At 31.0% G+C, this 16,723-nt stretch overlaps 1 protein-coding gene across 3 annotated transcripts in view; it reads left to right on the forward strand.

The window, feature by feature from the left end:
• The window catches only part of LOC127707707 (eukaryotic elongation factor 2 kinase-like), a 28,204-nt gene extending 11,831 nt beyond the window's left edge, over nt 1-16,373 (forward strand). The window contains exons 5-13 of one of the 3 annotated variants that reach the window (XM_052212391.1): nt 513-659; nt 1,078-1,338; nt 6,684-6,956; nt 7,444-7,539; nt 9,595-9,714; nt 10,174-10,374; nt 10,843-10,967; nt 12,260-12,438; nt 14,370-16,373. In XM_052212391.1, coding sequence (XP_052068351.1) covers nt 513-659; nt 1,078-1,338; nt 6,684-6,956; nt 7,444-7,539; nt 9,595-9,714; nt 10,174-10,374; nt 10,843-10,967; nt 12,260-12,438; nt 14,370-14,497 — 1,530 coding nt within the window. In that variant the 3' untranslated portion in view covers nt 14,498-16,373. The remainder of the gene's footprint in view (nt 1-512; nt 660-1,077; nt 1,339-6,683; nt 6,957-7,443; nt 7,540-9,594; nt 9,715-10,173; nt 10,375-10,842; nt 10,968-12,259; nt 12,439-14,369) is intronic. The other 2 variants (XM_052212392.1, XM_052212394.1) reach the window with 2 other exon arrangements.
• Nucleotides 16,374-16,723: the final 350 nt, after the last annotated feature.

Below are 16,723 nucleotides of genomic sequence, written 5' to 3' on the forward strand. Positions count from 1 at the left end.
AATTTTTGAAAACTTTCAAGAAGAAATCTTCAATTGCACAGTATTGCGCAATAGATTTGTAAGATCTTTGACCACATTTATTTTGTGTCAGAAATCTATATTATGCCAAAAATTTGATCACAATCCAAATTTAGACAGTATCAAGCTTGAATATTGTGTCCAAATTTGTACCAACTGTTCAGGGTTCGACCTCTGCGGTCATATCGGGCTGCGCTCAGCGAAGCATTTTATTTTGTTTTGCTCAGAAATCATTTTTATCCAATTTTTGATATAACAAACATGATAAAGGTAAGAAAGATTGACTGAACTGAGCTGCAATCTATAGTATAAAACTTCTTTAAAAATCATGTTTTTGATATAAAAAATATAAAGAAATCTTTCTATTTCATTTGTGGATCTACTTTTCTGAAGAATCTTTAGATTTGAAAAATGGAAAGGATTTCAACTTTAATACTTGGAACAGTTTGAAGTTTTAAAAAATATGAAATAAAACAACCTTGTAACCATTTCAGGTTGATATGATGCAGATGTACATCTTGGAGTTCAAGAATAGGAAAGGATCACCACTATACCACCTAGAACATTATATTGAAGGGAACTATGTCAAGTATAATTCCAACTCAGGATTTGTAGAAGATTCATTAAGATATACTCCTCAGGTGATTATAAAGTATTACCGTGTATAAATTATTACCTTGTTAATGATTTTCTCAGCAACTTCTCATGGATAAAGAAATTCCTGAGTATAAGAATAATTATGTCCATATTAGGTCAATATGAGGGCAAAACAGGTCAATACAATTGAAGACATTCAAAACATAGCTGAAAAGAAGACAAAATCATCAATTTTTTGACAATTTTTAAAGTACATGTAATATCTATGTATTTTCATAACTCATACACAGAGCATATGTTGCAAAATCAGTACATATGTATTACATTGATTTATCATAGGTGTAATTAGCTTTATTTTGCATCTAAATATATATTAAATATTAAAATAAAAACAAACCCAACATTATTGATTAGTATGATTCAAAACAGCATTTGATAACGTGATATGACAATCTGTTGCAGGCCTTGAGTCATTTTACGTTTGAGAGATCTGACCACCAGCTGATTGTTGTAGATATCCAGGGAGTCGGTGACCTATATACTGATCCCCAGATTCACACTTTTGAGGGTACTGAGTATGGTGATGGTAACTTGGGAGCTAAAGGCATTGCTCTCTTTTTCCATTCACATGTCTGTAATGAGATCTGTCACAGCTTGAGCCTTACTGAGTTTGATTTGTCACCTAAAGAATTACAGAATCATCAAAATTTCCTTAGGAAACAGGTTAATAACAGTACTATTACATAGTCCCAGACTGATTATGTCTATAGGTATTGCAATAATTTCTGTCATGTCTACAGGTATTGCAATAATTTCTGATTTATAGTCCTGGACTTCCCATTGTGAAACATTAGACCATTTAGAACTGTCACCTCTGATACTGAGGGAGAATCAGGTATTTTTGATCTGACATTACATTGCCACTAAATATTTCCTCCAACTGCAGCCATCTGTGTTATGGGGGAGTTGCAACCTTTAATTATACAAATTTATACCCCTTACATTTTTTAATGAAACTTTCAAAAGACAAGCAAACAAAGTGAAAATTATTATAATCTAGTTTGATGTTGTGCACTACTGAACATTTTACATACATTTAAATTTTGAGTGCAAGTCTCTTTTTCTTTGCTTTTCTTGTAGTGGCAATTGCTCTTCTCTCTCTAGTTTGTAAGTCTTTTAGTTTTGCAAGGTGCATGGTATGTGCTCCTGGAGACAATCCCATTCGTTTATAGACCTGAAATATAAATGAAAATGGTACAATATGAAGTTATTTGGGCAATGCACTTATATACCAGTAAATGAGTATGCAAGTAAGAGTAAAGAAGTTTAACTTAGAAACATAATTTTCCACCAATATGCCTACCAACTGACCCATTAAGATAAACAACAGTATGGTTTAAGAAGCAAACATATTTTAATGATGGCCTAAACTTGTTTCTTTTGTTTGTTTCAACTTTTTTAAATTATCAATAATCTGTATGACATTAGAAAAGTCACAAATCTAATCCCTTTGTAATTAAGTCCTTACAAGATGATCGCAATAAAACTTACTTTCTTTATTTTCTTTTTGGCAATATCATCTGCAATGTTTTTCTTCAAAGTTGTCATTTTAACATTTCAATGTTTGGCTCATGATGTCACAGTTCTCAAAACTGTATTTCTCCACAACAGTAAATGTTTTTTCTACTCTTGAAAATCTATTATATACATTGTTTTTTTATGCTTTTCAAGTATATAAGTCGGGTAAGTTTATGAGCAGCATTGCGCATAGCTAAATAGTGGCAAACATGGCTTACTCACTTGGAGAACCCCAGGTGTTGTTGGGATCCATTGTGTTCATATTTGTTTTAGTTTCTTTCTGCTTGTGTTATCTCTGTATCTCCTCTATTGTTGATTGTGATCTTGTTTACGTTTAACTTATTTGAAAAGAACAATATTCCTATTTTTTCTTCCCATTCTTTGTTATATGAAATAAGCCATTTTTTTCTCGCCTGCGACATTTTGTTGCAGAAAGCGAAACATAGGGATTGCTTTTCTGGTGACATTAACGAAGTTGCGGAGGGTATAATGTTTTTGACCCGTCCGTCCGTCCGTCTGTCCGTCAGTCCGTCCGTCCATCAGTCCTGTTTCTTGTCATCGCAACTCCTCTCAAACCACACAACAGAATTTCACGAAACCTTTTTAGATAAAAAGGGCATATTATGTAGTTGTGCATATCGACAGGAAATTATGATTCAATTTTTTTTCTAAGAGTTACGCCCCTTTGAACTTATTTGCTTCAATGTGCTACTGCAACAGTTTGTCATCGCAACTCCTCTGAAGCACACAACAGAATTTCATGAAACCTTTTTAGATAATAAGGACATACTATGTAGATGTGCATATAGACAGGAAATTACGATTCAATTTTTTTTCTAGGAGTTACGCCCCTTTGAACTTATTTACTTTAATGTACTACTGCAACAGTTTGTCATCGCAACTCCTCTGAAACTACACAACAGAATTTCATGAAACCTTTTAAGATAATAAGGATATACTATGTAGATGTGCATGTCGACAGGAAATTACGATTCAATTTTTTTTCTAGGAGTCACACCCCTTTGAACTTATTTGCTTTAAGGTACTACTTCAACAGTTTGTCATCTCAACTCCTCTGAAACCACACAACAGAATTTCATGAAACTTTGTAGATAATAAGAACATACTACGTAGATGTGCATATCGACAGGAAATTATGATTCATTTTTTTTTCTAGGAGTTACGCCCCTTTGAACGTATTTGCTTCAATGTACTTCTGCAACAGTTTGTCATCTCCACTCTTCTGAAACCACACAACAGAATTTCATGAAATTTTGTAGATAAGAAGGACATACTATGTAGATGTGCATATTGACAGGAAATTATTATTCAATATTTTTTCTTATACAATTTTTTTTTTGTTACACTTATTTAATTTCTCCAATGACAATGTGGGGACGTGGGGTATGTGAGCGTGCTAACTAAGGTTCTTTAATTGATATTTGATATGAAGTTGCATTACCATCGGTACATATTAGTTTGACAATTATTTCGAGGCCCTGTCCCCTAGGTCATGGTCTAGTGACTGAATTAATTAGTAATTTTCAATGTTAAGTTTTCTGCGTAAGTTAGTTTGATAGGTTCTACTTGCTATAGATCAATGATATTTTGTATGAAGTTGCATTACTATTTTAACATATCAGTTTGACGATTATTTCAAGGCCCTGCCCCCTAGGTCATGGTCCAGTAACTTTGAATTAATTAGCAAATTTCAATTTTAAGTTTTCTGCTTAAGTTAGTTTGATAGGAACTACTTGTGATAGATTATTGATATTTATTATGAAGTTGCATTATCATCGGTACATATAAGTTTGACAATAATTTCGAGTTCCTGTCTCCTTGGTCATGGTACAGTGACTTTGAATTAATTAGCAATTCTCAATGTTAAGTTTTCTGCTTAAGTTAGTTTGATAGGTTCTACTTGCGATAGATCAATGATATTTTGTATGAAGTTGCATTACTATTTTTACATATCAGTTTGACGATTATTTCAAGGCCCTGCTCCCTAGGTCATGGTCCAGCAACTTTGAATTAATTAGCAAATTTCAATGTTAAGTTTTCTGCTTAAGTTAGTTTGATAGGAACTACTTGTGATAGATCATTGATATTTAATATGAAATTGCATTATCATCGGTACATATCAGTTTGACGATTATTTCGAGGCCCTGTCCCCCAAATCATGGTCCAGTGACTTTGAATTAATTAGCAATTTTTAATGTTAAGTTTTTGGCTTAAGTTAGTTTGATAGGTTCTACTTGTGATAGATCAATTATATTTTGTATGAGGTTGAATTACTATCAGTTCATATCAGTTTGACGACTGTTTTGAGGCCATGCCCACTAGATAATGGTCCAGAGACTGAATTAATAAACCATGTTGCTGTCCATCAGATTTTCTTTTTCTGAAATTTATGCCGACAGGCGAGATATATCTCTGTGTCAACAATTTATTATTTCCAATGATGCATATGAGTAACCAATATTCTTTTACTACACACTTCCAGCAATCCCAAGCTTGCTGATCTGCTATAATGATGGGATTTTGGTGCTTTTAAGCCAACAGTTTTTTTAAAACTTTCATTAGCTTGTGTGCTTTTCTGTATGTTTTATATACAAATCAAAGACTTCTGTCAATGTTTCCTTCAACCTTTGATCTTGGATGGGTTTCCGTTAGCAAGAGATTTGTAGATCTCCTGTGGATTTGTTACAAAACGACACAAGGATTTATTACACATGCTGAGATCTCCAAAGGGGTGATTGGATAAAGATTTCATTTTCTTTCTCCATTTCAATGGTATTTCCAGGGTTTTGGGCAATAACATTGAGCTGTCAAGTTTTTGTTTGCATTTTGAAGTTTATACAGAGTTTTACAAAAGTTGATTTTCACGTTGTTTTGATCAGATATCTCCTTTATGTTTTATCTACATGACGTCTCAGTCTTGTAATAGTACCGGTAGTTAAATCATCTTTGTATGATTTTTTTAACGCCATAACCTGTTAATAACAATGGGTTACATTAAGTGTGACAGCAAAACAGAACATGACAATAGCAGAAAGCCCATAAAGATGAAAGGCAATTCAAAGAGCACTTTCATCTATGAATTCATAACTGTCAGAGGGGCTATCATCACATTCCTGACTGGTTACAGGTATTTTAAAGTAAAAATGATGGGTTAAATCAGGTTTTAAGATGCACCAAACCTCCCTCTTACATAAGAAAATTGTTTATAGTTCCTAATTGGTAAAATACTCAGAAAAGATTACTGACAATGGCTAAAGCATCAATTCAAAAAAATACAGTGATCAAAACAGTAAATGACTGCTATGACACAGAAAAGTGCTTCTAGTCGTCACTTGACAAAACCTCTTATTTGTGTTATTTTTTTACCCTTACTTTTATTATTGTCCCCCGCGCAACGTGTTGCGGGGGACATAGAAATACCAGATGTCCGTCCTGTCTTGTTAGCGCTCTCACGTGTACAATTCTTGCCAGATTTTTATGAAACTTGTATCATAGGTTTATATCAGCAATGTCTTGGACGAATTCGAAAATCAGTGCTGATCAAAAATTTGTAAAAGAGTTATGCCCCTTCGAAATATTAATTATATGGAAAATTGCCTTATGAGCGCTCAAATATATACAATTTTTGCCACATTTTTATGAAATTTTATTATAGGTTTATATCATCAATGTCTTTGTCGAGTTAGAAAATCAGTGCCGATCAATTATTTTTAAAAGAGTTATGCCACTTGGAAATATTGATTACACGGAAAATTGCATTGTTAGCCCTCTCACGTGGATAATTCTTGCAGGAATTTTATGAAACTTATATCATAGGTTTATATCAGCAATGTCTTTGACACTTTCGAAAATAAGTTCTGACCAAATATTTTTAACAAGTTATGCCCCTTGGAAATATTAATTATAATGGAAATCACATTGCATTTGCTCTGAAGCCTTTATCTCTCTAAGATATTAATAGAAAATCTTATAGAACAAAAAAAGTGCATTTTTATGCCCCACCTAGGGGCATTATGTTTTTCGGTCTGTGAGTCCGTCTGTCCCGCTTCAGTTTAAAGTTATTGGTCAAGGTATTTTTTTATGAAGTTGAAGTCTAATCAACTTGAAACTTAGTACACATGTTCCCTATGATATGATCTTTCTAATTTTAATGCCAAATTAGAGTTTTGACCCCAATTTCACTTTCCACTGAATATAGAAAATGATGCTTTTTTTTGTTTTTGTTAGTGTAAGAAAATTTTGTTCATGCATAAAAAAACTATAAGATAAGGGCAGCCTTGAATTGTTTCTTAATTACAAAATTTAAGACACTGATTATACTAATATAACTTAACTTTATTATAGTAAATAAGGTAATTTTGAAGGAATTTATCGATGTGTAAACTCGGGCGATTCATTCACAAACTAAAGAAAGTCTGTTGTTTATTGTATATGAATTTATGATTAATATGCTTTATATAATTTTGTAGAGGAAATCATTCATGATGACAAGAGTAAGAGGAACAGAGGAACATTGTCACTCATTGTCAAGGTCACCAGGGGACATGAGTGTAGACATCACTGAGTTCCTAAGACAGCGATCATCATCGTCTCACATCAGTGATTCTGCCGTTGATAGCCCTAGTCCAGGATTTGATGATGACCCAATGTCAATAGATAGTCCAGTCAACTTGTCCAATCCTGGCAATGTTAGATTCAGATGTATGAGTGAATCAGATAGTCAGTCATCCATGACAGCTGATGTAAGCCATTGAGTTTTTTTAATTCAGCTCTATTATTCTTTTTCTTTTTTTGGCATTTTTTTTTATTAAATTACAGTCATTTCCTTTTATGTTAGCTTTTGACCTTATTGTTGTCGCATAAAGTTTTTATGTTTGTATATTCTAATTCCCTAAAAAATTTATTCTTAGTTCTTGATAACAAATAAACTTTGGTTTGTGTACTGCTACAAGTTAGAGCTAGATTATAATGTCAAAACAAACAGCACTACAAAGATTGTATCAAGGAGAATTAATAAAATGATGGAGAGATAGATTATAATTGTCAAAACAAACAGCACCACAAAGATTGTATCTAGGAGAATTAATAAAATGATGGAAAATAATTTGTCAGATTTTGATGTGCTTTAACTCTCTTACTTTCGATAATGGAGCAACTCCTAGCTACAATCTTTATATATCTCTTACTCACTAGTGCACATGTACTTAGAACATTTGTTTTGACTTCAAGGTTGCTAAAAACATATATCTGGGTCTTACCAATATATATCTGGATGTTTTAAAGGAGAATTCAGTATCTAAGCCACAGGAATTACACAAACAAAAGGTAATGGAGAAAGAATCACTATAACTATTTGCATCTGTATCAACTTATGTGTACAACTGAGCTTTGACAATGTAATACATTTGTTAAATTTTCTTTGAATTTTTGAAATAGTATTTTGAAATATACAAAATTTGATGCATGAATTAAAGTTTTAAATTCAACTGGTAACAAGGTTGCAGTTAATATTGGTAATGGCTTCAATTTTGTATTTCAGATTTGGCATGGTGAAATGTTCAAATATCATCATTGGGTATTTGTTTTTGGTAGATAAGCCCAATATTGTATCAAAGATCAGTTGTAGTCTTTTTCCTTTTCAAACAATAACTTTACTAAATAAATTTCTCTGAATTTCCTGACTGCTTGCTTAATTCACATCAAATGTTTGTTTAAGTTTTATAAACCACTATGTATGAATCCTAATTTTAAAAATCACAATCTATTATTAGCTATAGGAAGAACACATATTTCCATACATTTATATTTTTATGTTTTAGTTTTGGTAACTTTATCTTTACACATGACAAGATTTTCAATTTCTCTCATTAATGTTTTGTACTAATTTGCTTTTGGTCCTCAAAATGACCTTGTTTTAGCACCTATTCATTTAGATTTAGCTATGATCAACTGTTTTATCCAAAAAAATGTTTTACTACCTAATTTCTTTTTCTAGATGAATATGTGATAAAAATATTACAATCTAAGGCTTATATTATATTTGATTATGTCTAAAAATGATGTATATAATCGGCAAATCTTTACAAAAAAAAATTACATGTTTGTGATGTCTTGGTAGCATTTAAGAATTATACTTTTGCACTGAATGGTTAGCTATAAAGATCATATTCATCAATGGAACTTTTTTTGTGAAATGTTGGAAGGAGTACGGAGATGCATTGTTCCTTTCCTTTAGTACATGTATACATTATAAATAAACCCAACTCATATGTCAAACAGAAAAGTGAAACTTAATCTATCACTTCCTTGACATCTGAATTGTATTACATGTATATTAATCATAATATTTTTTATCCTGATTTTTTTTTTAATAATTGTATAAAGTTTCCTGTGACATAGATGGCTAGATATAGTGTATTGGATTTGTATGGTTTTGTGTTACCCTGTAAATGTTGGTTGAACCTTTATGTGTTCCTGTGCCATTCAACAGCCAAGCCTAGTGCTAAAATTTAATATTTAATACTTTCTCAATATGTGTAAGGATTATTATATCCTTAGTCTGAAAAAAATTATTATGACTTATTTAATACATTCTTTAGGTCGGTTTGTTGGATGGTGAGGTACATGACTGAATTGTTGGTTGTAGTAATTGGGCAAAGACCTTTGTTGTAGAATATAATTATCATGTCCAGTAACTTGTGAAATAATAGTTTTTATTCTTTTTTTGTATGAGTTGTCTCTTTAAAAATGTTTTTAATAGTAATATGCAAAACTTTTACACTTTTAATGTCCAAAAATTTTACACATTAAATGTCCACCTGTTTTTAGGTTGTGATTAGCTTTACAGGAAAAGGTATTTAAGAATTTGAAAGGTCTATGCCCATACAGAACTTCAGTTGTGTAATTTGGTAACTGTTTGAATGATGTGAATTTATTACATGTATGGAAAAGTTGATATTGAACTACTTTGCTATACCTTTTTTGAAGCTAAAATCAACAATACTGCATTGTATATATAGATGGTTTATAAATGATTTACAAACTAAGCTTTAAAAACTACTATAATTTATACCATTACAGCCAAAATTAAGTCAATATTTTTTGATATTCAAGATACTGTTGCTTTTTGAAAATGCTACTATACTGAAGGAGGATTAGTTGTCCTGCTTGTTCACATTTTATAAGTATTATGTTTGTGCTGTTACAGTATTAATATAACTCTCTTATCTTATTTATTGGTTTTTATTTTATTCATAGCAGCATGATTTGGCTCACTTTGAAATCTATATTTTATTTAGATTCTGCTTTTAAATTTCTTTTAATTAATTTTTCTTTTTGTAGCAAATAGATTTATGGACAATTTTGTATTTATAATTCCAGGAAGAAAGAATTATGTTCCAAAGAATGGCAGCACAGAGAGCAAGACCATCATGTGTAGCTTTAGAGAAAGATCTTAGAAAATTAAACAATCTCAGAATAGGAGATTCTATCCTTGGAAAGGTACATGCTTTACAAAATATTGTAAAAATCTCATGAGGTAGAAGTAACTAAAAAAGAAGTTACATATCATGATGGCAATGGAGATTTTAGAAGTTTATAAACATTGAAACTAAGATTAAGTTACTTTGAATTCAGTAATTTTTGCATGCATTTTTGTATTATGATTGATGTACAACTGGCAAAAAATGTTAGATATTTTTATTGCCATTTCAGGAAATGCTGTATAGAAATAGTGTTATTAAAAGTTAAAATGTGAGTTTTTATTTTTTCAAAATCTAACCCGGTGCAATTTTTGCAGTAATTGAAATATTGCAAAAATTTCTGAATTTATACAGCAATTGATTTGCCACTGGACATTGTTCATCTATAATTCCTTCCATAAACAAGATTTTTTAAAAACATAGCTATTTTTTTTCACTTTGTAAATTATAATTAACTTGTCTTCTGTTTGATTTCTAGGTTCATCATGAGATGGCTAAGTACCATGAAGTAGGAAGATTTGTTATGGGTGAAGACTTAACTGGAGAAAATATAGACTGGGAGTCAGCCATCTTTCATGAAGAACATGCTGCTGAACTTGGGGAACTAGAGGCTATTGTTACAATGGCTAAACTGTATCTGAACTTGGAAAGAGATGTACTTGCCAATTGTACTGTTGAGGTAATGTAGATAGGTTTATTTACTACATATTATGTTAATTATTTGCCTACATATACACTTATTTCATTTATATATTTATCAGAAAACAAGAAATATTTATAAAAAAAAAAGAAAGACAAAAACAGTTTATCTTCATGTCTTGCCTTTAAAAACATTCAAACTGAAATTCCTTTATGATAGAAAATAAAGGATATCCATCCATGACACAAAATCAGTACATGCACAGCAAAAAAAAAAAAAAAAGTCGTTATTAATCAATTCAATACATGTGTATAATTATATTTAAAAACTTTCTGACTTTCATTTTACCCTTTTAACGAAAGGCTTAAAATTGCTACTCTGTCTCAGTAAAAGACTGACAACTTCCTTGAAAAAAAGAAGAATAAACCAACATGAAATCAAGTAAAAATAATTTATTTTTTGAAAGGAATGGTCAAATTCAATTTATATTTTTATTTCTTTATTAAGCAAACGGAGGAGAACAAAGAACAAGGTATACAGTATATGATACAGGCAGCTGAAGCAGGAGATAGAGGGGCTATGTTATACATGGCTAAAGCCTTTGAAACTGGAGAAGGACTAAATAGCAACAGGTAATATACCAGTATACTACAAAAATTGAATAAGAGGACTTTAACCCTTAATGTGCAGGAACTAGAATACTTGTTTTTTTTTAAACCACTTCCTATATTTAAAACAGGTTATCTCATTTTCATAGAATTTCAAATCATTTGGGGTTTTTGACTCAAAAATTGAGTTTCAGCTTCTGGATAGAGTAGAACTTGACGCAATATGCGATGTTATTTCAAAATTCAAATACCAGATTTTGATGATGATAAGGATACTTTGTCAGATATTTGTTTTGGAAGGTCGTGAGGTTCTGATGTTGACATTTCAGAGTTCACATGCGACCTATAGTACAATGAACTTACCTGTGGAATGATTTTATAAATATTATCTGACTGTATTATCAAAACTGATAATTTGAATATTCACTGCGATTTCAACATTGCAATTTTGCTGTGAGACGACAAAATTGTTTACAGTCGATCTACTTGGAAGGCCTGCTACAAATATTCCTACAACAGAAATAGCTGTTATACACCATTTTGTAGATAATTTTATGTATTTTAGGACATAACAAGTTTCAGTGGGATAGACAACCGAGGAATCGAAATATAACAAAAATTTGTGACTGAATGTTATTTCTCAAAAATGCGAGTTGTAGTTATTGAGGTGTATTAGTAATTTTTATCAGAGACAAGTGCCTGTGGTTAAGGGTTATTGTTGAAATAGCAATTGTATTTAATCGAAGTAAAGCTCAAGTAATTAATGATATGGTACTGTTCCTCAATACTCACGAGTCACGAGTATGAGTTCCTTACAAAAATTTACCTGGTTAGGACTCAAAGGAAAGTTTTTTAAATAAGATTAGAATCTCTAGGGACTAATGTAAAACTCTTAAGATAGAGGGTCTTTGAAATCTGTAGTTATATATATGCAATGAGAGGTTGCTTTTCCGAGTGCAGGGAGGAGAACATTCTTTGATCCTATCAATGACCATGTCAAACAATTTATCATTTATCTATACCCAGATATTCACTCAATGGAGTTTAAGTGTATTACCATACCAAGAAAACCATTTTATTTGAAATAACACAGTTGCAGAAAGAAGTAGTGCATGGTGCATGAATGCATCTGTTTGGTCTCTCTACAATATGGACAAAGGGAGATAACTCAGTTAAATTATTGCACTGTTTAATTGTTTAAGTTCCCAATGGATAATGATGGCAATCTTTACCCCTTATGTGCTTACCAGCTTTTTGATTTGAACAATTTGTAAGGTTATATAGTTGGGTATAATTATTATTTCATTTAATTGTAGGAGCATATCTTGGGAAGATGCCATCCATTATTATAACTTGGCAGTGAAAACTGATAACCATGATGAAGGTGGAGAGTATGATAGTACCATCAATGATCCTCTGTATCAGATCCAAGCCAAACAGGCAGAGCTGTACAGATATGGAGGCCATGGTCTACAGAAAGACGCTAGTTCTGCTGGTAAGTCACAGAGATGTTTATAACAGTAAGGTCATTTAGTCCGTGAGTTGACCCAAATTACAAATCTGTTGCAGAATTACAGCTTCTTCTAAAATTATCTTTATTTGTCCCTACCGACAAAGTCGAAGGGGACTTTAGGATTGCACTCCTTCCGTCTGTCTGTCCATCCGTCAGTTTTCCACACTTTTTGTCTTCATGCTTGAAGATATTGATTTAATATTTGGTATATAGTTTTATCATGACAAGTTACAGATCAAGTTCGAATTTTGTTCTGATGATTTTGTGCAGAGTTATGGTCCTTGGACTTAGAAAATTCACTCAATAATCAGTTTTCCACACTTTTTTCTGTCATGCATGATGATATTGATTTGATAATTGGTATATAGTTTTTGTCGAGCCAACATAGCGATCCTAGATTCCATCGTCGGGGGCATCAACATTTAAGTTCAGTCTGTGGTTAAAGTTTTTTTGGACATCAATAACTTTGTCAAACCTACATGGAATTACATGAAATTTGGACAGAAGCTTGTTTATGACCAAAAAACAGTAGTCAGAGCAAAATTTTGAAAATATTTATTTTCATTTTTCCACATTTTACTGATAAATGGACTTAATTTTTTTCACACTTAACATTCAGATTCAGTCTGAGGTTAAAGTTTTTCAGTCATCAATAACCTTGTCAAACCTTCATGGAATTTGATGAAATTGGGACAGAAGCTTGTTTATGACCAAATACAGTATCCAGAGCAAAGTTTCTTTTCATTTTTCCGTATTTTACTGATAAATTGACTTCGTATTTTTTTACATTTAACAAATATATTCAGCCTGGGGTTAAAGTTTGTTACACATCAATTACTTTGTCCAACTTACATAGAATTTTATGAAACTTTTTTATAATTAAGAGAAAATGTCTGAAGCACACTTTTGAAAATATATTTTCATTTTCAGTATTTTTCTGATAGATGGACTTTTTTACAGTTAACATTTACTGACAGTCTGGGATTACATTTTTTTGACATGATAAGTTTGTTAACCTTCATGGATTGTTATGAAACTTGGACAGAAGCTAATCTGCAAGACCAAGAAATAGCATCTAAAGAGAAAGTTTGAATCTTTTTAACATTCTGTATTTTACTGATAAATGGACTCACTTTTTAAGTCAACATTACACTTTTACACTGACAGCAGCAACCGTAGGTGAGACACAGGGTTCCGAGGAACCCCTTACAAATTTTATCATAACAAGTTACAGATCAAGTTCGAATTTTGTTCTGGTTTGATGAATTTGTGCAGAGTTATGGTCCTTGGACTTAGAAAATTCACTCAATAATCAGTTTTCCACACTTTTTTCCATCATGCTTGAAGATATTGACTTGATATTTGTTATATAGTTTACACCATGTCAAGTTATAGATCAAGTAAGCATTTTCTTCCAGTACAATGAATTCTTAACTGGTAGTTGACTATGTATTGCCATGCAAATTTATACTCTCAGAATGTTGTTTGTAATATTTTGGACAGAACAAATTATTTTGGTACTCTTGTAGACTTTTTCAGTATATTTTGAAAAGTTTTACAACAAATAATCAAATTTGAAAATAGGCATTTGGTGAAAATAAAAGAAGCTTTATGCAAACAACAGACACTTTTTGAACAGAAGACTTTTTTCTTGAGCAGTCTACCAGTATGTTTTGTTTTCTTTTTTTGTTCATTAGTGCAGAGAGCAGATTCTAAGGTTGCTCAATATTGTAAAATTCTTTATCTACCTGTTATAACTATGAGTCTGATAGGAAGGATATGTTTTATTGAATTTGAATACAGAAAATAGATTAAAACTATATTTTAATCAAACATGAAGTCTATGCTTAGCTAATAAACAATGATGTTGATGTTACATTGTTTAGAAATACATGCATCTTTCTTTTTCACAGGTGATTTATATAATGAAGCAGCTGAAGCCGCCATGGCTTCAATGAAAGGAAGACTGGCCAATAAATACTTTGCTTTAGCAGAGGAATGCTATGGTGAGGTTGAGGAAGAGGAGGAATCTGAACAATAAAAACCCTAACATATGAAACGAACTTTCCTGTTTCATTAATTTTGGATCACTCCAATTCTATTTGGAGGAAAATGCGTTGAATATTTGTAAACAGTGATATTTTTGTATTTAATACCTTTGCTTGGTGCATTTCATAATGCTTCAATAATTTGGCAATGAATGAATGATTGTAATAAGTAAAACCATATCTTTTCTTTGTTGTTATTTTTAATTCCAGTGTTCAGTGTTATTATGTAGTGGATTATGTTGTAACTTTTTAAAATATTATGCAATTTACTCGTTTACACAAAATAGTGCTAAAAAAGTTTATCTTTATATTGTGATTAAAAGATTATGTAAAAACTTGACTGTCTTTACAGCTGCAGTTAATATGATGTTATATACATTGTTTTTTTATACATTTTATAACAATTAAGGCTTTCTAAGTTTTTAAAAATAGAAACCCAATATGAAAAATGAAAAAAAACACTTTGGCTGACTGTATTAGAAATTATTAACTATTCTAGGAAGAAAACAGTACACAATGTATCTACAAGAATTTTTTTCTAAAAAAAAATACAGTATTATGGAAATATTTGTAAAAATGCAAAAGAGATGTCATGACAGTTAAACTGATTCCATACCATAACAAAACGTAAATATAGAATAAAAACCAAAAGTCCATCTTGTAAATTGTTGTGCATACCTCATTGGTAGATGTATTACAGAGGCATGTTGCCATATTCTGATGCTGATTGGCAAATCAGACTTCCATTCTCTACTCTGAATATTCTATACTCTGTATGGATGTATTCTGTGTTTGAAATTCCTTTGGAAACAATGCATTCAGGTAAAACTTCATGGAAAAATTTAAAACCACCCATAGTTTTTCTGTGAAGCTGCTCAAACCTTTTTACGTTTGTTTTTTTGATGTTGTTGTTTTAATGTAAAATGAGTTTTAATTGCTGTATTCCACATTTATGCAACATTACATACTTATGATACAATAAGTGATCTCAGCATGTTGTTTAATGTCATTGTTGTTTTGTATAAAAAGTTCTACTATTTTATCATTGATTGTAGTAAAATCCTATTATAGTCAATATTATTGTTTATGTTATCAAAATTGGTTTTCATAAGTATCAAATGGTGATGTATTAATGTTTCACTATTCAATAGAAATAAAACATTTTGATCTAATAATTTGAGATGGATAAGTAATTCTTCATGTGATTTTGAAATATCCATACCAATTGGACAAGAGTGAGCAATAGGACATGGATATGAATGTCTCTAGACTAAAAAGTGTTTCTTCAAATCATCAAGCAATACTCATAATCTAGATATTAGGATCATTTTATTAGTATGTTTAACATACAATGCTTTTTATTACATTATCATTAGAATGATCTATTCATTTATAAAATGTTATTTTTCTTTTGTGATTTCACTTTTTTCAGAGAGAAAAATTTCGGGATTGTGCCATGTTCTCAACTATTGTTGAATTTGAGAAAAACTAATACCTTTTAAAGTCAACAATTTATATAATGAGAATGCATTAGTTGAACATCAATGTTTTTTGTTTGTTTAATATCTTGTTAAAGATCATGCTAGATAACCATCATTGCCATTGCTATTATGACAGATATTTATTTTTTTTATATTCAGGATTTATTATTTTTCCAAGATATTTGGATTCATGTTATTTTAATTTTATATAAGTACATTTTGATAAATTTTGTTATTCATTTTCTTGTGTTATGTTTTATGCTATGTGACAATAACTGTATATGTTTCAAATAGATCATACTGCTATATAGGCTACTAGTCAATATAACTCGATATGTATGAATAGATATTTCTAAGAATGAATGTAATTGATGGTAAAACCTGTCCTGTCGGGAAAAATATTTTGAGAGACTTAATGGTCTTCTAGATTACTTTTTGATGGCCGAGGTTGTATTCTCTCAAAGACAGGTTCTACTGTACTTATCTCCATTAAATTTCCCTTGTGATATTTATAGAGGGATTCTTTTTATGTATATCATTTTTTCCTGTAGTGCTTATATTTTATGAGATGTATCATATTGGTTACCACAAGATTTACATGCACTCAATTCAGATTTATACGAAAAATTATGTTGTATATTTTTTTTCTTCTCTATTTTCATAATTTTTTGGAGGGATGCTATGTTTATTTGTTTTGCATTTTGTTGAGAAGAACTACGTAGAAATCAATAAAACTAA

The sequence above is a fragment of the Mytilus californianus genome, unplaced genomic scaffold (assembly GCF_021869535.1).
Source record: "Mytilus californianus isolate M0D057914Y unplaced genomic scaffold, xbMytCali1.0.p SCAF_7, whole genome shotgun sequence".
Taxonomy (NCBI): domain Eukaryota; kingdom Metazoa; phylum Mollusca; class Bivalvia; order Mytilida; family Mytilidae; genus Mytilus; species Mytilus californianus.